Source organism: Pyrgilauda ruficollis, unplaced genomic scaffold, assembly GCF_017590135.1.
Source record: "Pyrgilauda ruficollis isolate IOZ18807 unplaced genomic scaffold, ASM1759013v1 scaffold110, whole genome shotgun sequence".
Lineage (NCBI taxonomy): Eukaryota > Metazoa > Chordata > Aves > Passeriformes > Passeridae > Pyrgilauda > Pyrgilauda ruficollis.
Window position 1 is genome coordinate 1,685,838 of NW_024509211.1, and position 22,354 is coordinate 1,708,191.

Sequence of the window (22,354 nt, forward strand, 5' to 3'; positions counted from 1 at the left end):
CCAGAACAAGACCTGACCTTTTGCGTGCTGTGGTGCTGATTCCCAGAGAGGCCCATTGAATTCCTCCCTCATGAGAAAGGACTTTGTTTCTGCACCACAGAGGAGGTCACTGAGAATAGCCCCATTTTCCTGCCCATCAGCTGGAAAACTTCCTTTCTTGGGGCTGGCCTGATGGCTCATCCCCTCTGCATGGGGAGGCAACCACACACCCCGCAGAGGAACCTTCTGCCCAGGAGCAATATGGTCCTCAGCACTTCTTCCCCAGGGGATCTCAAGGTGCTCCACAGCTGATCTTCAGTGTGGGGAGGTCCAGGAGCTCTGACTAAACCCCAAAGGCTCTGGGTAAATCTCATCTGCCTCTGATCTTAAAAGAGCCTCACAGTCTCTGCTAGTCCCAAAGGAGGAAGAATTTGGGATGTGCAGACAGTTCCTTTCCTCCAGGAAAGGCAGAGATGTCCCCTCCAATGCTTGTTTCTGCCCTGTGCCCCAATCTCTCCTTTATGCAGTCAATTCCCTTTGCTCTCCACTGTAACAAACCTCATCTCATCCCTCCATCCCTCCTTCCTTGCCCTGGAGGATGCTGCAGTGGAAGGGATAAACAGTTTCCCTTCCTTGCTCCAGGCTGTAATGCAACTTTCCTTATTTTCCCTCTGGTCTCCTAGGATGATCTCTAATGGACTTTACAGGTTAACCCCAGTGTCAGCTCAGCTCTGTGCAAATTTGTAATAAAGGTATGTAAAGAAAACCTCAGAGCATGTCCTCCTTTTTTTTTTTTTTCTTTTTTTCCAATGAGAATAAAGAAGGAATGTGGTAAGAATGTGTCAGCTGTAACAGCTGAAGCAAGGGTTAGCAGTTGGACCTGGGGTGAGGGTGGAAAACAGTTTCCACCAGGGGTACCCTTGGGATGCAGGAGGTGAAAAGGGAGAGAAAAGGACTGAAAATACTTGACAAAAGGGAGATGAAAGAGGGGGTTCAGTCTTCCATTCCTCCCTGCTGGTGGGGCTCAGCAAGGACGTGCTTGTTTGAGATTCGCACTTTTGTTTCCTTGGCCTCAAGTCCCATTTCTGCTTTTGGCCACATCACTGGGCCTCAACTGCAAGATATTCTTCATGTGGATAATACACAAACTGCTGCATTCAGATCCCTGAAGAGCTTGATCTCGAGCAGCAGTGACTTTGTGCAGAGCCAAGATCCACCACACACCCTTTTCCTGGTGAATAACAAGGGTTGAAGCGTGTTTGCTGTGTCGCAGCACCTCTGAAGGGGCTGACACGTTTCACCAAGCAGGTACAAATAATTGCTTTACACTGCACAAAGGCAGTCGAGGGCCAGGGACTGGCTGTTAAAATGTTTGCAGTGACACTGTGCCAGGCTCTGTGACAGGAATTCACCTTCGTGTAATTAATTCTGAGGCTCTGTCACTGAATCCAGTTCTCCTCAGATAAAGCTGGTGTTAAATAGGCTCAAAAACTTGCCGTGTCAGTCCACTTTGTACTTGAGAGGAGACGTACCTCGGGGTAGGGGGAAGGGAGGGGAGGCAAATATGCTGATGGCTGAGAGACACTGAGATATGCTGGTAATGGGGCCAGCCAAGAGGCAGAGAGAGAATAAATAAACATAATTTGGAAGTGACAGTCTGTCTGGCATTGTACTGCGGTCTGCTAAGATTTCTGTTTTTAAAGGATGCAGTAATGTAGTGAAAGCAATATGGTGAAAGGGCTCTGGTATTATCGATTAGCTTTGATCCATATATTTCTGCTGAGCTCCTTGAAAACACACGAGATAAGGATGCAGGACAGATGGAGGACAGATCCAGACTGATGTGTAGTTCTCGATGGTGCTAACGCCACAAAATGTGACCCTAAGGACAACTAGAGTGAGAATGAAGGGGTTTTTCACTGTGGCAGGTCTTGATTGGGTGTAAAACTAGTGAATTCATAATAACCACAGAAAGCACAGAATAGTTTGGGTTGGAAGGGACCTTACAGATCACGCTGTTCCATCCCCTGCCAGCTCCCTGGGCAGGGACACCTTCCCTGACACCAGGCTGCTCCAAGCCCCATCCAGCTCTTCCAAGGATGGGGCAGCCACAGCTTTTTTCTGGGCAACCAGTGAAGCTGATCTGACTGAAGGCCTTCAGGTTCTCCTATACTTTAGGAAAACTGTTGGGGTTGTGAAACTGTACTTTAGGGAAACTGTGTTGGGCTACAGTCACAGGGAAGCCTGTTTGAAGGTGTCTCAGGATATGTGTGGATCCCTGTGGAGATGTCTTGCTGAGCTGGCAGATGGAGGGGAAGCAGAAAAAACCCAGTCCAGTGGCTGGCAGAGCTGATGGGTTACTCATGAGCCATCATGGATGCTGAGCTACTCCCAGTATCCCAATGCATCCTTTCTGTCACACATTTGCTCTTGGTTTTTGGTGAGTGGGTTGTAACCCTTTGGGGCATGGGAATTTTGTGAGACAAACCCTTATTCGTCGTGAGGCTCTCTCTACTTGAGGTTTCTTTGCAAGCTTAAGTTGGGCAGCGTTATCAGAAATGCTTTTCCCCACTGGCAAATTCGAGCATCTGAGCCCTGTTTGGAGGAAATTTGACAGGTCAGGTTTCCACGGAGCCTGGAACTGGCAAATGCATTGCAAGTTGCCAGCAAGTCTTTGCTGATTTTTCTTGGTGACCCTCCAGACAATCACATTCTCAGATTCTGGTGATTCAACATTTTATTGCATCAGGGACCAGCTGTGGTCAGATTTGGCAAAGCCAATGGCATCTTGCCAGCTGTCAGTTCTGTGCTCAAGGCTGGAGTTTCTCCAGAGGAGCTGTGTGAGGAACAGACCATCCCTGTCTCATGGCTCAGAGGTAGAAGGGAAACAGCTTATTTCAAGTGCCTGGTCTTGCAATGATCTCCAGAATGCTCCAAGGACAACCAGGGAAATTGAGGGCTTTTCTTTGGACCATCACTGCTTCCTCATGGTTTTTTACACTTGCTAAGCTCTCTCCCACAGCATCAGGTCCTTTTGCAGATGATGCCAGAGCTCTCTTGACTCATCCTCCCACGGAAGTCTGCACACACCTGGCTCCAACTCAGTGACATGTTTCCCATCCAAACATTGACTGTTTTTACGGGATTAGGCCTCACATGCTGGTCTTCAGTGGCTTGGATCCAAACCCTAGAAATGTCCATGAAGAAATTCCTGTTTGTTTCAGCTTTGGACCTGGTGCCAAGTTCTCAGCACTGTGCTGAGCACGAGCCAGGATCCTGCTGAAGGCAATATCTGATGCAGAACTATGTCACCCCTTTGGATTCCCTGTCTTCAGCTTTTAAACCCCAAAAATGTGTTTTACTCAGCTCCCTAATGGTTATTCAAGAACACAAGATTGGAAGATGATTCCTTGAATCATCGAGGCTAATCCCCTGTTCCTCTGGCAACCATGCCACTCAAATCTTTGCATAAATCTCAGTTTTGACTGTAATTAATCTGTTTGACCCTTTAAACCATGGCTAGCCTCTCATGCATGTTGCATCCTTTTTCTGCCCAACATGCAAGCATGTTGTAGAGTCTTTTCTAGCAGAACTTGGCTGCTGTCATTATCAGCTCACACCTTCTACTCCCACCCCATCTGTGCCTGGCACTATTTTCATGCATAATACATCGATCATCTGCAGCCTGGTAGGGGGGAAAATCATCACTTCAAGTCACTTGTCTGAATTCAAGCCACATCTGAGCTGTATCCTTTGCTGAATTCCATATCCATGATTTGATAAAAGGGAGGGAAACCAGCGAGAAGACTTCAGGCTCCTCCTGTCTGCAAGGACTCCAAATCAAATATTGTGTTTATAAGCCTTTGAGAGCCTTATGGGTCACAGTCAAAGCTGGTGGAAAGCCATGCAGTTCTGATGGACTCCCCAGCAGTGCCAGCTGATACCAGCCAAAGGATAAGAGCTCTGTTGTGTTTGCTTATCTTGGTTTTCTGCGGTGCAAAGCCTCTCCTCTTTTGCAGGTTGGATGGGCCCTTGTGAATATTTGACTGATTTTCAACCGTGCTGCTCTTCATTTACAGCAGCATGGCTGGGAAGAGCACTGGTGTTTCATTCTGGAAGACAGACCTTCAAAGAGTAATGCACATGTAACAAACTTGATTTTGAAGTCTCTCAGGAAGGCTTTGAAAACAAAGGCTCAAATTCCAGAGTAAGTAGAAAGACCTTGGTTCCTGGTGGTGAAAGCTTCCTACCAGAATTATTCCCAGAGGCAGTACAGACTTTACGTTTTGCCTCATCTAAATGCATTAGGAGGAGTATTAAATTTCACATGTGCTGCATATTGATGTAATTCTCCTGACATGTCTGTTTGCACCATTATGAAATAAGGGATTTCCTTTCCCTTTCTTTCCACATTTGCCTTGCTCCCTAGGGATCTCGAGGATATGATCCATTGGCATACAAGGATTATGCCTTTTACACAGAGGACTTAAAAAAAGCTTTGTCATTGGGCTAACAGAGGTCTCAGGACAGCATCCTGCATTAGCAGTGCTTGACTTAACTGACAACCTATGGCTGGGAGAGATCCATTAATCTTCCGTGTCACCATCCCTCCAGACCCTGCTCAAACTTTGTGAGGATGAAAACTTTGGTGCAGGAGAAGCCTGAGGGTCTTTTCATGTAAAAACAACACCTCTGTACCCCACAAGCATTCCCCAGCCCAATCTGGCATTTCCTTTTGTGATATTTTTTTAATGTCATGTTCAGGAGGAAGGGTGTGTTTAAACAAACACCCCCAGATATCCTGCCAGTTTTCTGCAGGTACAAAGTTAGGTTGGAGGGTGCTCTGCCACCCTGCACACCCTCTGCAGCCCTGGAAGGGTGACCACAGGGTCCCTTGGGTCCCACACCTCTGCTGCCTCAATGCTTGGCTCTGCTTGTGACTTTATTCTGCGTCACAGCTCCACGCTGTGACAGGGACAATGTAAATGCCAGCTTTGAGCAGCGCTGAGGGCCTTTTTCTTCTCCACAAATGCTGAATGCACTCAATCTTGTGGGCAGTAAGGAGAGGGCAGAGTTCAAGGGAAGAAGAGGCAGAGTTGGGATTTTTTAAGCCTTTTTTTTTTTTTTTTTTCTAGACAGGCAGATTTAGATTGCTGAAAGAGAGCCACAAAATGAACTTAACAAGCCGAGGGAAATAGAGGAGACAACCAATTCCTTGAAAAGTCAACACTGACCTTACTACAGAGACTTGAGGGCAAATTGTCTTCTTTCTCTGGGAACACCTGTGCCTATGCTCTCAGATCCTTTATACAGGGCTGATTGCTCCATTTCTCAGCTCATCAGCTGGATGGGACACAGGAATGTGTACTGGAAGAGATGAATATGTATATGGTTAGAAAAGGCACTGGAGAACACGCCTTGCTTTTACCTTCAGGTAAAGTTGTTGGCAAAGAACCTGTGATTCTTCAGACCAAAGGTTATGAAGTTATATATATAACTGCATATACATACATATATATATATACACATAGATGATTTCATATATATATATATGTGTGTGTGTGTGTGTGTGTGTAAAATAATGAACACCTACACACAGGGAAGCACCCATGTGGTCTACATCAGCGTAATGTGCATACAAAATGCTTTCATGCACAGCTATAAACCACATTCGTTGATTTTGTCTGTGACTCAAGCACTTAATCCAGGTGGACTGGAAACCCTCCTGTCTGTCTGTCCCAGGCAGGGGAGCAGGGACTGAAGGAGAAGTCTGTGAGTGGGGTTATTCTGCTCGGTCTGTGCTGTGCCTCTTTCTTGCTTGGGTTGATGGTGACATCTGGAGGCTCTGTCGTGTGTGTGCACAGTGACTTAACAGAATCCCAGAAGCACGGAATGATTTGAATTGGGAAGGACCTAAAAGACCATCTTGTTCCAAACCCCTGCCATGGACAGGGACACCCACTGTTGCTCCAAGCCCCATCCATCCAGCTTGACCTGGAAAAGGGCTGGGATAGGGCACTCAGCTCCTCTGGGCACCAGTGCCAGGACCTCAACACCCTTTCAGGGAAGTATTTCTTTCTAATATCTAACCTAACCCTACCCTCTGTCAGTTTGAAGCCCATTTCCCCCTGTCCTGCCCCTCCATGTACATGTAAAAAGTCCCTCTTCAACCACAACACACTTTTTGTCTCAGCTGAGGGACACCTGTGCATAAAGGGGGTTTACCTATCATGCAGGCTGATCCCAAAAATCAGCTACTACTACAAATGCCAGTATGAAATTTCATGCACCAAAAATTGTGCTTCTCCCTTGACATCCCTAGAGGATGTTTTCCACCTTCACTGGCTGGTCTGCCAAGGCAGGCCCAGCCCCTACAGAGACCTGTGAGATGATGACTGGGAAGTGTTGTTACCAAACTCCAGCCCAATAAATGACCCATGTTTGAGCAAAAAGTGTGGGCAGCTCGTATGCAGAGTTTTGTCACAGACCTGCTGCAAGCAAGGAACAGACTTTTACAACCACTGCTGGAAATTCCTCTTTTTTGTTTCCCCCTAGCAATTTTTGGCTATTTGGCACCACCCAACTGTGCTACCACTGTTGTCATTACATTCAGCCTTTAAGCACTTTGTAGGCCTCGTTGCTGGGCCATGTTCTTCAGGAGCTGCCCATGCATTTCTGGGACTGTAGCGAGCTCTGCTGCATCCATCCTTCATCCCATCACCAACTTGAAGGCTGTAAGGAAGAAAGACATCAGGAAAGAAAGGAAGAAAGGAAAGAAATATATTTTAAAAATCGTTGGACTTTTACACTGGCAACTGGGAAACTGGCTGAAGTTCTGCAGAGACTGGAATTGACCTCTAATTGATTTATATCTAATTTGGGGCAATATACAGGTCCCAACCCCAGCATTGATTTGTGACAGACTTGCACAACAGAGACACTGAATAGCTCCTGCATGCTTTGTGAAGAGGCAGACTGCTTGGATAGGGAGAATTGGTTTCCAGCACTTGGAAGGTGCCCCTAATGGGCTTCTTGCATCTTTCTAATTTTCAGGCACTGCATATTTTATTTTGAGATTAATGCCTGGACTTTTGAAGCTGAGAATAGACAGATGAGACCTGCTTAGGTTTCATCCTTGGTTTCCAGTAAGTCTCCAAAACCATTTTAAATTTAAGACCTTGTCCTTGATCTTAAAGCATTCAATGAGTCATTTAAATGAAGGCAACAGTGATTTCTGGGGGACTTCCAGCACAAATTCTGACTTATGCTCTTTTCTGGTCTTGATGCATGATTTTCTCCATGCCAAAAGATGAACAGTCATCTTTTACTTTGAGAAGCTGGATTCACCTCAAACCACATTTGTTCTTTGAGAACATCAGCATCTTTCTGGCTAATCCCTCTCAAGGAAGCCATCAGCTTAAATTGTAAATTGTACTTCCCTTCATTTTTCAATGACTCATGCTTGTTATTATTATTGTTCTGCTTATCAGGGTATCTCTCTTTCTGGGGATGTATTATTTCATGCTTCAGCATCATACCACAAAGTACATATGTAGTTTCCAACCACAAATATAAGAGTAATTGAAAGAGAAATTTGGAAAGTGTTTATTCAAGAGACACATCTCCTAAATCATGTCTGGTAATCAAATGGATTCAATAATTGCCCTAATTTTAACACAGCATAATGAGCCTTTCCAAATCCATGACTGAGATTTACCCTAATTGAGTCCAGAACCACTCGTGATAGCAAATGCTGAATTTCTAAGCAGATTTGAGTTCCTGTTCTGGGTTGGAGGTGAGACCAGCTGCAGGGATGCAGGAGCACGGACAAGGAGGCAGCATTTTTACTTCCCCCCCCAATTTTAGCCCCTGAAGAGCTAAATGTTGACTTTACCTGTGATGTAGTAAAGTCAGTGCTGCCCAGGCTGGTCCTCAGACATCCCATCAGACATCTCCCCAGACATCCATGTGAGAGATCCCAAAGGATCCCCTTTCCCCACAGTGTGAGATCTGGTCTCAAATCTATGTTCAACACCACTTTGAATCCTACCAGAATGGTATGAGGGACTTGGCTGGCACCAAAACCTGGGGTTTTTGTTTCTTTGGATGTGATCGTGAGGGATGGACTACAAGCAAGCCTTTGTAGAGTGATTAGTTATGTTTGTTAAACCAGTTCTGAGCTGGATCCAGCCTTTTGGTCACGAGTCAGGCAAGCAAGCACAAGTCCAAGTGTGACAGAGTGGAAAACAGCATGTGTGTGGCCCATGCTTAGCAATAGCTGTAAAAAAAGAATATCCCACTGGCTGTGTGATGTTACATTAGCCAAGGTGTTCCACTGTTTTGAGTAGTGCCTCTGCTTCCAGAAAAAAAATAATCTCTCCAAATGAACTGGCTATTAATTGAGGGAGACCTCAAACGATCCCTAACAGCCCATATACTAATTAAAGACAGATCAAAGTGTAGTTTCTCCTGTTCTCTCTGGAGGCAATTGAATTTCTGAGGGGAAAAATAATTCCTCATGGCTTTTCCTTGGTTTCAAGTGCAAAAGTGCACACTGTTTCCTAGCTGGCAGCGAAGATGTGGGTGATGTATGAGGAGCAGCACAGACTGAATGCAGGAACATGCTGCTGCCATTTAATCCCAGATAATATATTTCACAATCCTACTCCTGGAGTTTTTCAGCAACTGGTTTAATGTATTGGAAAGTATTTGGCTTGCCTTGGAAATGTTTCCCATTTGAAAACAAGCTGCAGTGGGAGAGCTGGCAGTGGCACAGGAGGCTGCTCTGTGAAAATTGGATTCCCCTGTGTGGCACAGTGGGAATGGGTCACAGGGAGAGCTTTGAGCAACTCCCAGAAAAGGCTGCAGGCTGTACAGATCTGCCAGTGGAGAACCCTTCTGCTTGGTCTCCAGAGCATTTCTGTCACTCTGTCACTTGGCAGAACAGGGATTTTAGAATGGATTTATTCCTGGTTTCTGTCCCTTGGGCAAGGAGAACGTGCAGAGGAACAGCAAAGCCTGGCTTACAGTCATGAATTAAAAATCTTGGGATTATTTTAAATCTCCAGATGTGGAGTAGAATCTCTTCTCTAATTCTGCTCTCAATTCAAGGTTTTTTTTGTTTTTTTTTTTTAAACCTCAAGAAGTACAGAACCACTATCTGGGTCTAGTTTATCAGTAAGCAATACCAGGACACCTGGTCCTGGCTGAGAGAGCCAGAGGTCTGATGAAAGTGTTTGGGATACACTGAATTTTCTCTGGGGCCCTGTTACCTGCACAGGAATCAACAATTCCCCCTTCCAGGGGTGATGTGAGGACAATTTCTGCTGCTGTTGTGCAATGTTCTGAGGACGATAATGCTGGAAAAGGCTGCTTGCTCCAGCCCTGGAGACATTTGTCACCGTGCCTAAGCCCTTTTGGAGACAGATTTATCATTCAGTTTAAGAACAAGGAACAATATCATATCCAAAAAAGTTCTTCTCCCACCCTGGCTTGCAGCTTTCCCAGGCTTTCCCCTTGCCTTTCCCAGCAGAGAGGACCACACACCCTTTGGTGCTGGTTCTTCCTTCCACATATCTGCAGCTCCTATCTCCACCCGTGGTGCTGCATGAGGCACTGCCAGCCCCTCCAGGCCTCAGATCCTGCACCCAAACTTGCCTTTTTGCACATTTTTTTCCCAGACCAATCCCTTTCCCTTTTGGGATGGGGTGGGAATGCATGCCTTGACCCTGAAACAGATTTTGTGCATGGGAAGCTTCTGCATGGGGCGTGTGATGGGAGTGCTGCCCACCATGGGCGCCGTGTGCGCTGCCAGTGAGGATCCTTCTGGTGCTGGTTTGCTGGCAGAAAGCCATCACATCCCAGCTGGCCTCCACAGAGCTGTCTCCACGTGGGCACAAGGCAGGGACCTTGGCTGCACCAGTCTGAGGTGCTCATCCCCATCTTTCTGGAGAATGAGGCATTTTTTTGACTTTTGCACACTCGTGTGAACTGGATAAAAATAAAGGGCTGTGTCCTCTGGTTCCCACTGACAAAACAGAGCTGCAACAGTGGGAGGTGGAGAAAGGCTCCCCAGACCTGGCAGGGATGTGATGGGAAAGGGTCTGCAGCACACAGCCACTGGAGGGCACAAGGAGCAAAGCTAAGACCCTTCTCCAAAAGGCCTCTGCAGGAGGAAGGGTTTATGAATAGGCAGCCTCCTTTCTCAGAGCAGCTAAGCTCCTCCTGAGAGGTTTTATTTTTATGTTTTTTAAATGGATGTGTTTTCTGTGCTGCCAGGCTGGCATCTACAGGGACACCTCAGTTCTTGCTGCCTGAAGGTGGACAGCCCCATGATGGCCATTCCTGGGTAATGTTTTGTTTCCTGGATCCTCTGGCCTTGGGTGGCTTTTTCAGTCCCTCTGTAACACATCCTTACCCTGGAGCATGGCAGGAGGAATGAGTTACAATGCCTGCACCCTATGGCAATGACCACACAGGACAGATGGACTCCTGGAAGTGGGAAGTGTTTGGGTTTCAAGACTCATTTTTAAACACCCACCAAGGCAAAGGAACGAGAATTTGTCCCATTTTGCTCCAAGAGGCACTTCCTGGCTCTGTGCTTGCTGTTTACACTCAGAGGCTATGGGATGTCTCTCTTGCCCTTCCTGAAATGTCTAAAAAAAGCATCTTTGGTTACTCTGTGTTACAATGGGACATCTGCAGCCTGTTCCAGGGCTGAGTTGTGTCGTCACAACAGGGAGTAATGGGAAGAAGTTGAAGAAACCCTCCACTCCAGACACCAGGAGCTGGCATGGAAGGAATAATGAGAGGCTGTACAAAATTACTATTGCACCCCAAGGCAGGACCCTCACACCCCCTAAACCAGCCCTGACAGTCCCTACATTAGACTGGGAGCGGGGTTAATGATCCTTCTGGGAAGGGCTGGGGAAAATTAAAAAAAAAAAATAAATAAAAAAAAAAGAGATAATAGAGACTAGAATGATGCCTGGAAAATAATAATGTGGGTTAATGCTCCGTGAGAGAGGAAAACAGAGAGGTGAAGAGATCCCTGCCTGGGAGCATCCAGCTGTTATCTCTGCCTGGCTCTGGTGCCTGCTACCCTCCTTTGATTTCAGTCAGGTCTTGCTCCTGCTGCCTCAAAAACGTTTACTGACAGTGAGACATATGAGGTGAGAAGTCAGCCTTGAGAGTAACACTGGAAAATAATTTGTGGAGGGAAAGAAAGTACATGTTTGGCCAGGTCTACATGCCAGGTCTTGAACCAGCAGAATTGCTTTGGCAAGAAGCATGGCTCTGTTTGACTGAGATAGTTATGAATCCAACTTCAAGGCTGACTGCATCTTTATAACCTGAAATTGCTTTACAGCTGTAATTTATTCTCCTTTTCATACAGGAATAACTCTGGCATGGGCTGGTCATGCTGTAAGTAACACCCAGAGGGTGAGCAAAACCCAATTATTCAGTCTGAAAAAACAGGAGCTTGAGGGGCTCACAGTAACATGTCAAGTGACAGGTTCAGCACTGTCAGAGTGAGGACTTGGTGCACTAAAGCTATGGACTGCCTTGGAGAGTCCTGTGGGTGCTGATGTGAGCTCAGCATTTGGGCAAGTTCATGGATTTTGATGTACAGACCCCATCTCCTGCATGGGCGGGCAGAGGGCTTGGCCCCTGTGCTGGGGCATGGCAGAGCAGCCTGATCCTTGCACTGCTGGGGGACACATTAGCTATGGTCAGAGAAGGTGTTGGGCTGGGCTGACTTTTGGTGTGATCATAAACACACAGGGGATGTTTCACTTTTATGACTGTGTCTGCCCCAGCTGCTCTGCCAGCTCTTCAGGGCTGGGTTTCTGTGCATTTTTGGCACATGGAAGTCCTGTGACACACAGATCAACCCTTTGAAGGTCAGAGTCTTCACCCAGAAGTGGCCTGAAGGCCAGACAGCATGTCTGAAAAGCCATGCCCAGATCTGGCACCCTTTTTTTTTCACCTGGTTGAAGGTTTAGACACCACTCACCCTTGGAAAGCAACAGCACCACAGAATCATTGCTAAATGGCTTCATAGTTCCTATGGAATCAAAACATTGCAGCAAGGACTCCTCCCTTCATAATGGTCTCAGTTCTTATGAAAAACTTGCAGAATAAAATTATTATAAAAATTTAATTAAAGATAGGTCTCATTTTTTATAAACACCATCAGAAAGGTTTTTCAGAGCCACCGGGATAAAAGCTGAAATTGCCTTTATTCATCTTAGTATAAAAGAGGAAGAGGTAGAATCAGTCATTTCTAACATGCTAACCATTTCATGACCCTGTCCATTAGATGCTTCAAGTGTCTCTGAACTGAGCTCAGGTCTTGTCATTTAAACATGTCTTTCAGACCATAACACCTGATCCAATATGATGGCTCAAGTCAAGCACCTATGAAGTTATATACCCTTATTTCTTCTTCCAAAAGTGCTATGCAGTGTCAGAAAAGCTTCTGCATGTCAGTTCCTGGAAGAGACATGATTTCTTGCAAGCTGCAAAATCCAAACAGAACCAGCAAGCTCTTCCATGCCCCTCCTCTGCATTTTTGTGAAAGCACCTTAAAAACACTTTGCAAAGCAGGTGCACTTCTCAGGCTGTTAGCACAACCTAGCTGCAAACTGAGGAGCAAATTTCTTACCATTAATATCCAGGCTTTGTGTAACTGTAAGTCTTGAGTTCTAAAAGGTGATATCTCGGCAAAAGGTAGGAGAAATTTTATTTCTATGGGAATTTTTTAGAATAATTAACTAGCAATTCTCCAATGAAGAATTCAATTCTCAACACGTTATGGCAATAGTTTTGCTATTAGAAAACACTTTTTTTCATTTTTTGTGTGTTCAGAATTTGCTGTTAATGACTCCATTTTCATTGCATCCCCTCCAGCACGTGGTGGTAGTTGTTCTTCTTCAGGAATAAATTGAACGGGCCAGCATCTTCTTTGCTGGCTTCCTACATTGTCCTTACTCACCTTTCCAATTTGCTGCAGATCCTTGACAATTATTTTTTCAGTATCTTCTAGTACTGTTGTCAATAAATTAAACAGCAGAGCAATCCAGGCAAGGCCAAAAAGAATCCAAATGGCCACCAGCACTCGATAGTAGGAAAAGTATTTCCTGTCAGACTGTTTGCCTGAAGATAAGGGGGGAGAAAGAAGGAGAAAATTAAAAAGATAAATTGCCTTGCCAGTGTAAAGTGGAACAGCCTAATGAATTCATCAGTATGTTTTATATTGAGTACTTTAAGGTGACTTTTTCATTGTAATGGAGACTCTCAGCTCCAGAGCACTAGGTTAAGGCTGGGCAATTCTCTTATTGTTGCAATGAACTGATATATGCAATAAGCATGATACAAATATGCTGGCCTGCCAAATGACACACTGGAATTGAAGTGAATCATTCTGTGATTCTATGATTTTGTGATTGAGGTGAATTACCATCAGAGCAGGTTATTTTTTCCCCCTTACTACATCTCAATCCCAGTACAACTGCTGCACGTACAGGTAAATGAAATAATGTGGGAAGTAGTGTTAAATTGTATTGTATCATCTTGGAATTGCACCCAAAGTCCCAAAGCACAAAAAGCAGAGCACAGTGGGCCACTGTAACCACACAACCATTATTATCTGGGTAATTGTAATTCCCTGTATTTCTATAGAGTGTGATTACAACCTAATAAATAGTTCCTTTAAATTACAGGTGCCTGCAAGCACACAAAGAGTGTAGCTGCAATTCCTACCTCATTTTTGAATGGTTTCAGGAGCTTCCCCCATTAAAAAAACTACATGACTGATGAGAATTTACTGACACGTGCCAAGAACAGAACTTTCTATGTTGGAAACCAGTGGACCAAAGCTTATTTCATGCAGTCTGATCCTCTTAGCATCAGCCAGGACCTCACACCTGCTGTTCTGCATGGGTCATTTTGTTTGATCCTTCAGATGTCAGCAACCCACCCCCAACGTCCAGAGAGCATTTGCCTGGCCCCACACAATATTATCATCATGATACAGGTGATGTGGCCCTGGCATCTGGAGGAACACTTGGTGATATTGCTTATGGAGTGCTCCAAGTCACTGCCAAAGGTGTCTTGATATAGTGGATAACACAGCAACGTGCTTGGACAGGAAGACCACCACAAACCTCGTGGTGAACCTGCCCAGAAGGAGCCTGGGTGCTGGCAACTCTTTTCAAGTCCTGCAGTGCTCTGTACTGCATAGATTAATGGGCAAGATTTTTGTTCTTTGTTATCCAAGAGCTCTGGAAATGGGGCAGCAGTGAGCAGGTTTGTCCTCATGCACAGGTATCCAACAGCTGTTTCTTTTCCTGCTGCTGGCATTGAGTTGGCAAAGGGATTCTCAGCCTTGGTACAAAGCATCTCCTTGTTGTGCTCTTATCTGGAGTTCATGAGCGGGGTTAGCAAAGCCACAAGTAATATCTTTGTATTGTTACCCCAAAATTGGACTTGAGCAGGGAATATTCAGTAAACAACCCCCAGGGAGTTTCACCCTAGAGGTATCTCCTGTATGTACATGTATTCCAGGCTGAGCCATCTTCCCAGCATGTCTGCCTTCCCCAAAAAGGCTCAGCCACAAAGCACTTTTGACGTACTAAAATGCAAATCAACTCAGACCTGTTCTGTTCCACTTGGCCAGTGCAAAAAACCATTTATCATCTGTAAGCAATTCTCAGTGCATAATTCTCAGAGCAGTCATTGATTCTGCTTGTTTAATTGTGAAGATGTGAAGCATTAAATTTATCAACATTTTATTACTGTTGTTAAGGCCAATTAAGATAAATACTGGCACAGAAAAATATTTCAGCTTCAGTTGTCATCCTAATGAAGATGAAATCATAGAGCCACGAGACCTATCTAATTGTTATTTTTAAGTAACAATTAGAAAGTTATTGTTTTTGTAAAGCAATATGGCTGCAGAGGAGTGCTATGGAAGTCATGGTTTTCAGGCAGTGACTTGCTGTCATTATTGTAAAACACACCTTTGATTTGGACAAGGAAAGACAATGCAACATTTTGATGCTCAGTTTTTCTCCTGCATGACACCAGCCCCTCCCCACCATTCTGTACAGCAGACTATTTCAAGGAACAGATTTAGAGAAATTATAGTCAACAGTGACACATCAGTGCCTGGAAAAGTTTGTGGGCTTCCTCTGCCAAAGGCATCGGCCTTATGTAAGAAATCCTTCCAGCTCAGAGGCTCCAAGGCCTGTCTAGCACTTCTGCAAGGCTTGAGAGCCCAGGGTTTATTGTGTGGTAGATGTCTGTCCCTCAGAAAGGTGTGTGAGGCTTCCAGACCCTCTGTGGGGACAGCACTGGTGCAACTATCAGCTACAGTTTTCTTTGCATACCCCTGCTGAGGAGAAGTTCAGGCTGGCAAGATGATGGCAGGACAGATTGTTGTTGAGAAATCTTGGATGCTCCACAGAGTTCAGTTTCCTGCTTCTTCTGTGGACACTGATTTTGCTCCTGGTAATTATTTTGCAGTTCCTTTGGAAACTTATTCCATGGAGAGTGTATTTTGTCCAGCAGATCCACAGAAATGTTTTGAGAAGCATTCCAGCATGCTTGGGTGCAGCTTAAACAGTGTTTCTTCAGGGGAAATCCTAATCTCTGGCTTGTGAGGATAGAAAACCTCCAGAGATACTCAGCAGATTAAAGAAGGCCACTTTTGCAGTGATGTATATATTTAAGCCCTACTTCTAACAGTGTGAGTAGATTTCCCCAGCTTCCCATGACTGGGATTTCCACCTCTTAGTCTGTTGTGTGAAGTCATATATTCTGAAACATGATCACTTATTTCTTCACTTTGCACTGTGAAACCTAAATCTGAGATGGCTAAAGCAGCGATACACACCTTGTTTTGTACAGCTGTCATAAACTGTTCCCTCTAGGTAATAAAAATTCCACTTTCCCTTCCCTCACCAAAATACTTTGCACCCCAAAGCACCTCATTTTTTTATATTTTGATGACTTTGTGCTTTTATAAGCACATACAACCCCAGAGAAGTATTTTCCCCCAGAACTGTACAAGGCAAAGACTAAGCAAAGACTTTTGACAGATTTGTCTCTACAGTACATTCAGTCAACCTATGGCAATTACAGTCATTATCCTGGTGTTTTGATGTGTTTCTTCTCTGCAATCAACCTTACCTACTACATAATCTCCGAAGCCAATGGTGCTGAGGGTGATAAATGCAAAGTAAATTCCTTCACTGTAGGACCAGCCCTCTGTTATCTGGAAGAAGACTGATGGCAAGCACAGAAAAACCAGGATCCCCGTTGCCAGGAAGAACAAAAGGGTCAGAAATTTGATCTTCTTCTGAAAAATAAACCAGTTCAATTATAATCATGATTTGAAACACAAATAAGCTATATATAGTGCTGGCTATTCAAAGTGGGTGGCTATATGGGATCAGGAGGATCTGAAGGATTTCTACTGAGTGCTTTTCCTCTGGAAATACCTCAGTCTTGCTTAGAATCAGGGGGAAGCGAGGTGTTATGGGTATTTCATGTCCACAGTGGCCCTGGAAGATGTAGTCTTTTACTTGATTGTATCAATGACTGTGACTATTGGAGGAATTCCTCCAATATTTAATGACATTTATCAGAGTCAAACCATTTCCACTTATCACCACACAACTTCATTTTTAATTTTTAGGTATTTAAGATTGGCACCTAAATTCAGATTTTCCTGGGAAAAGAGAATTTTTAATTAAAAATAATTGCACCATTTCTGAAAGTACTATCTTCAAGAGTCTTGGTTATTGACTTTATTTCTCATTGCATCAATGCCACAACTTGGTTCCTAAACAGTGGATATCTCACTGTAAAAAAAACCAACCAAACAAACAAACAAACAAAAAAAAAAAAAAACCAAAAAACTAATGAGCTCTTGATAAAGAAGAGCCTGTACAGTGACTTTTAAGGCATTCTACTTCCCAGCAGTCATGGAGCTTTGACTAGAGAAGAAGACTTATTATATGTAGAGATTTATCAGCCAGACACATAGTTTCTATGTATAGAATTTTCCAAATCCAGATTGCCTGGAAATTAATGGCAACTGCTGGACAACTTTTCATGTCTTCATGTATTGTGTACATGCTTGAGCCTGTATCTGATTGAGCCTTATCTTCTGTTTAAGTTTGCCATATATGACAGGAAATTCAGCAATCTGAACAGGGTTATCTGTAGCAATCATACCTTGTCCTGAAAGAGAATTATAGTAGGAGACACAGAAAAGCTATTCTCACTTCCTCAGCGGTGCTGAGAGAAGGGGAGGAGCTGAAAATAAAATGGGGCATAAACCAGACAAAAGACATCCTGTCTGTAGCTTGTTACAGGTGTCTCCTCATCTTTCAGCAACCAGGCTCAAATGGACAACTTCAGCCTGATGCTTCCTTTCTGTCAGAGTTAAGGGAGGAGAGAGACTAAAGGACTGGGTAATCCCACTATTATGAGGAGTAACCCACTATGCATTGAGTTAAAATCCATTTTAACCTCTACACCTCACCTAATTTTTACAGCTTTGCACAGCTCACCTGCTTTTGCTGCCTTAAGGTGACGTTTAATCACCTTTACTGGTTTTGAAGGGATGCATGCACTTCCCCAGGGTGTTGGCTCCTGAGATAAGTGTCTCAAGAAGTGGGGTGGGATGCCCACTCTCTCCACTGATTGCTGAAGGGGGCTGGATTTCTGCCATTCCCATCAGATGGGAAGACAAAATGCATGCCTTTGTCTGAATATCTCCTCTAAGGCTGACATGTCTGCTTAGCTCTGCAAGTGAAGAATGCCTCTTTCTGCCCTAGAACATCTAACCCAGCACAAAAGCAAATACAATCGAGGATAAGGCAGCATAAAACTTGAGAAAAAGACTAGAAATGAGCATATAATTGTGCCTGAGTAGGTAAAACCAATTACCTTTCTCATTCCTTTCTCGTACAGGAATTTCCCCAGCTTTTTGCAGAGCAGTGAGAGCATCTTACCAACACGGTGCAGAAAAACAATGTTCAGAGGGATTCCAAAAAGTGCAAAAAACACACAAAAGATCTGTCCCCCAGCAGTTTTAGGATGTAATGTGCCATAGCCTATAAAAGAAAAGATGGGTCAGAGGAGATATTCCAAAGAACTGCAGCATTTCACAGTCATATTCACCTTTACTCCAATCCAGCCTGCCTTTGACCCTAAAAGATGTGGCTAGTGTTTCTCAGCCCAAATGCACTCTTTTTTCCTCTGAAAAAGGCAGTTAGCAGATGAAGTGGTTCACCCTGCATGTCTGGGGGAATGCAGAAGCACTGTGTGTTCCCAACACAGCCTTAGTGGGAACAAAACCACAATCAAGATGCAATTATGGGAAACGTGCTCTGTCCTGTGACAAATACATGGAAAGTCAGAAAATAGAAGTCTGAGGATCTGGAAGACATCAGAGCTGGAGTCCCAGGCTGTCAGGATCACATGCAGCCATCCCCAGCTTCTTGTTGATCTGCCTGTGTGTCAGTGACCTCCCTGGCTCCATCCCAGTGAGTTGCTATGTCCAGATACTGACTCCAGTCCCAAGGCAGTGCAGTGTGCATTAGAATAGATGGTGCTAATTAGCCCAGACCTTGCTGGTAGCTGATTTGCTCATGCCAGAGAGACATTTGCCTTAAGGTCCTACTAAGAGAGGATTTATATAATTAGTGGAACAACCCCAAACATGTCCTTTAGTCTTAAGACTCTTGGACCTCATGAGGTACATGCCTGAGTGCAAGAATACTGAACTTTGTGTATGTCCTTATGCTATCAATGACCCTGGAAAACTGCATTACCCATGCACAGCTCACGTCAAGGCATCCGTTACTTGAAAATTGCAATGTTTTCTTTGTGGGGAAAAGACAAAACAACTGAGTGATTTTTGGGCTACTAGATTCCCAAATGCATGAGCTGTCTTGTGCTCCCTGTTGGAGAAATATTCCAGTTTCAATGATGGGTGAGAACCCTCCCCTTCTACAGCAGGAGATCTCCTGTGGGCCCAGGCAGCACTTACACAGCTCCCATGGTGCTGGGACACTACTGGGGCCCTTGGGACATGTCACAGACCAGTTGTGTTTAGGATCTGGTGGGAATGAGGCCTCAGTACCACTCTGTAAAAACACACATTTGACTTCCACTGCATGACTGTGAAGAAGGTGCCAACAGTATGGGTTTTATCCTTAAGTTTGGCAGGCCTGCACTTTTTGGGATGTACATTTGAAAGAAAGGATGAAGCAGGTAGGGGCAGGCAGGCCCTGTAAAGGTCAGAACAGCTTGAAGCAGCAATGTAAAATTCTCAGCATTTTCATTTACCCCTTCCCATTTTTTTCCTCCTGGCATGTTACTAATTGAATACGTGAATTAACAGCTCAAAACAGGTTATGGAGACGGGCCCCAGCAGGACTCACTTCTTTCCTTACATTTTTTATCTTTTACAGCACTCTCAGATCTAAAGCCTGGAATAAACACCAGGAAAGTGAAGTTTATCTCCCACCTACAAATATCAGCAGAGTGAACATTATAACAGATGATTTGAAAAGAAGAAACAAGTGGGAAATAATAGGAAAAGCCACTGATATTTGACAAGCCAAAATAAAGCATGAAAAACTGTGCACTGGGAAGGTCCTAGGACTAAGTCCTTGCCTGCTTGCCACCCGTGACAACAAAGGGCTGGAGTTTTCATCCTGGAAAGTATTATCCATTCATGTCCTAACAACCAGACATAATAAGCATCACTCACACACAAGCACACATAAATAGAAAGCATTAGACTTACCTATTGTGGAGACAACTGTGCCTGCAAAGAAGAAGGAGTTGCTGAAATCCCAGTTGCTCTCTTCAAACTGTGATTCATTTCCAACAGGGTATACTCCATTTTGAATGGCTTCAATCAGGTTCTGGGAGAGAAAGCAAAGTTTGGTATCATCATGACTGCTTTTCTCAAGAGCTTACTGCAAAAATATTACAGGTTTATCCAACTACTGCTCCTCTCCTGCAAGTACCACTCACCTCACTTCAGAGATTGTCTGACACTATTCACACCTTCACCTCTAAGGCTGGGAAGGCATTATCCAGTTGGTTTGGGTTCAACCTCTGCCCTGTTTGTGCTGACTGCTCCAGTTGGTATTTGAAGAGAAATTGTTTCTTTCAGTGTGACCAAGGGCCTTGTTTCTTTCAGGCCAAGTAGTTTGGAAATTCACAATCCTGTGAGTGACTATGATGTGGCACAGAACTGGTTTAAGAGATGGGGGTGGCTGATTGTTGGATTTGGACTTGCAGTTGAGATGGCAGTGGTGGATCCAAGATCTGATCACCCACCTGTATGAGCAGTGGCTCTGATCCCTCCCAGTGGTGCCTCAGTGAGTTGTGCCAGGGTACACATGAGATACACTGAGAATTTGATTTCAAGTCTGTATTTTGATTAGTGTCACAGAATTAAATTCAGAAAAAGTCCATTGATTTGCAAAGCCTGGCATACACATTCTTCTCCAAACTGTATTCATGAATACACACAGATAAATTTATACATTTACACACACATTTGCAAAGTTGCCTTTGAGAGGAGGATAGAGGAACATCTGTCAGAGATGGTTTGGGTTGAGTTGAGACTGCCCTGCCACACAAGGCTTGACTAAATATTTCTTCCACACCTCTCCAGTCCTATCATTTACCATTTTATGCATTTTCAGACTCTTCCTTGGTTTTAATTCTAAGTGCTGTTATTTTTTTAACTCTCTTATTATTTTATTTTTTTAAGTTAAAAGGAGAATGAAAAGCAAACAGTATCCCTGTCTTTAGCAGTTGTCCCTCCAGTTGTCCCTGTCTTTAGTAAACAGCGAACATTGGACTGGACATCTGGAAGGCAGGCTGGTTTGTACAGAAACAACTGAGATAAAATCCAGGACAGAGCCCTGTCAGAAGCAGGATGCATGCTGGAATAAATTGCACCAGCAAAATCTTCCTCCCTGCTTCTTCCTTCACTATGTTTTTTGCTGATGTCTCAGAAAATTGAGGCTAACAAAAATAATTTCCATAGCCCTTGCACAAAGATTTCTTTGTCTTAAAACCTCATCTTTTTTTTTTCCTTCCCTTCTTGAAAAGCTCTCATTTTTTTTTTTTTTTACCTTCTTCCCTACCCATAAAAAACAAGGTGAAGAGGATGCATGCATGGGTGAAACAGGGACTGAATTGCTGGTTCTGCTATTAGAAACACCAGTTCTTCCCCGCATTTCTTTATTCTGTGAAGTGGCCCATTAAGAGCTCCATTAGTTTTCCATGTGGAAATGCTTCCAGCAAGGCTTTAACTCCTCATTTTCTCCTGCATTATAGCAGATAGAGCTCTAAAATACCCAGGTTGAAGAGACAGCCATATTCATCTTCATCTTCCTGTGCTATGACGAGAAATATTTTCCCCTGGCCAGGCTACCTGTTTCTCTTCTGCAGCATCCTTAAAAATGAAACTCTGACCATGCTACCCTCCTTGTAGTTATTTGGAGTTTTGTTTTGTTTTTTTTTCCCCATCCAGACCTTTCCTTATTGTTTCTATATTGCACAATCTGTGACGCTGTTCCGAGTGGCAGCCACACCTATTCATTTCAAGCAGCCTCATTTTTCTTGCCATGCCACCCATTGTGTAAGAGCACAGCCCCACTAAAAGCAGAATCAACAGGAGGCAAGAACCCAAAAAACCCAGGATATTGTGGGATGGGGATTTTTAATAGCTAGCACACACAAAGTTTTGTCCAGCTACACAAGTTGTATTTACCATCAGACTGAGCTGTCTGCTCACACCAGAGAGAGGTTTGCTGGAAGCATCCAGGTAACCACAATCAGAAGGAAAGCAGTGAGAGTTACCTGTGCAGCAAGGACGAGTAGGAAACAACATCTGATGGGGAAACAGGAGGGAGAAAGGACTTCCACTCACCTTCATGAACTGCTCCATCTCTGGCACCGTGAGCTGCGTGAAGTTCTGCAGAAAAGCCTCCTTCATCTGGGCAGCTGCCATTTTCTCTTGCTTCTCAGCAGTCCTCTCCAGGGCCTGGAACACAGCAGCACCTACCAGCAGGTAGACAAAGTAGCCAGCCACCAGCAAAGCTGTCTGCAGCCTGCCACTGCACATGGCCTTCAGGGCAACTCTGCGGAGGACAGGGAGCGAGAGGAGGCGATTGTAAATCCCTCATACTCCTGGGAAGCCTCCCCTGGGCAGGAAGAGCCCTCCCACCTCTGGTTTCCGCTGGAATCCCGCACTGGCAGGGACAGTGTGCTGCCAGATGCATTCACTGGGAAGTTGGAAGGGGTGGGGGTGGGGGGGAGAACCACAATA

The 22,354-nt window shown here is 44.6% G+C and overlaps 1 protein-coding gene across 3 annotated transcripts; it reads right to left on the reverse strand.

The window, feature by feature from the left end:
- Positions 1–788: 788 nt before the first annotated feature.
- On the reverse strand, positions 789–22,276 carry LOC121358613 (potassium channel subfamily K member 16-like). Of its 3 annotated transcripts, none has more exons than XM_041476980.1 (8): positions 21,956–22,276; positions 19,808–19,928; positions 17,941–18,107; positions 16,174–16,342; positions 12,977–13,137; positions 6,587–6,711; positions 5,214–5,346; positions 789–3,166 (listed from the first exon to the last, which is right to left on the reverse strand). In XM_041476980.1, exons 1-6 carry the CDS (start codon positions 22,148–22,150, stop codon positions 6,697–6,699), a joined length of 828 nt encoding a protein of 275 aa, XP_041332914.1. In that variant the 5' UTR covers positions 22,151–22,276; the 3' UTR covers positions 789–3,166; positions 5,214–5,346; positions 6,587–6,696. The 3 variants fall into 3 exon arrangements, with proteins under 3 accessions (XP_041332914.1, XP_041332918.1, XP_041332903.1); XM_041476984.1 differs by having other exon boundaries at positions 6,564–6,711; XM_041476969.1 differs by lacking the exons at positions 789–3,166; positions 5,214–5,346; positions 6,587–6,711 and having other exon boundaries at positions 12,121–13,137.
- Between the last annotated feature and the right edge of the window lie 78 nt (positions 22,277–22,354).

Bases quoted from the DNA above. Each gene is read 5' to 3' on its own strand.
- LOC121358613 (XM_041476969.1), bottom strand. From the start codon at position 22,150: ATGTGCAGTGGCAGGCTGCAGACAGCTTTGCTGGTGGCTGGCTACTTT. The intron at 18,108-19,807 runs GTAAGTCTAATG...TTTCTTTTATAG, and splicing joins CACAGTTGTCTCCACAATAG to GCTATGGCACATTACATCCT. The intron at 16,343-17,940 runs GTAATTGGTTTT...TTTATTTTTCAG, and splicing joins ACGAGAAAGGAATGAGAAAG to AAGAAGATCAAATTTCTGAC.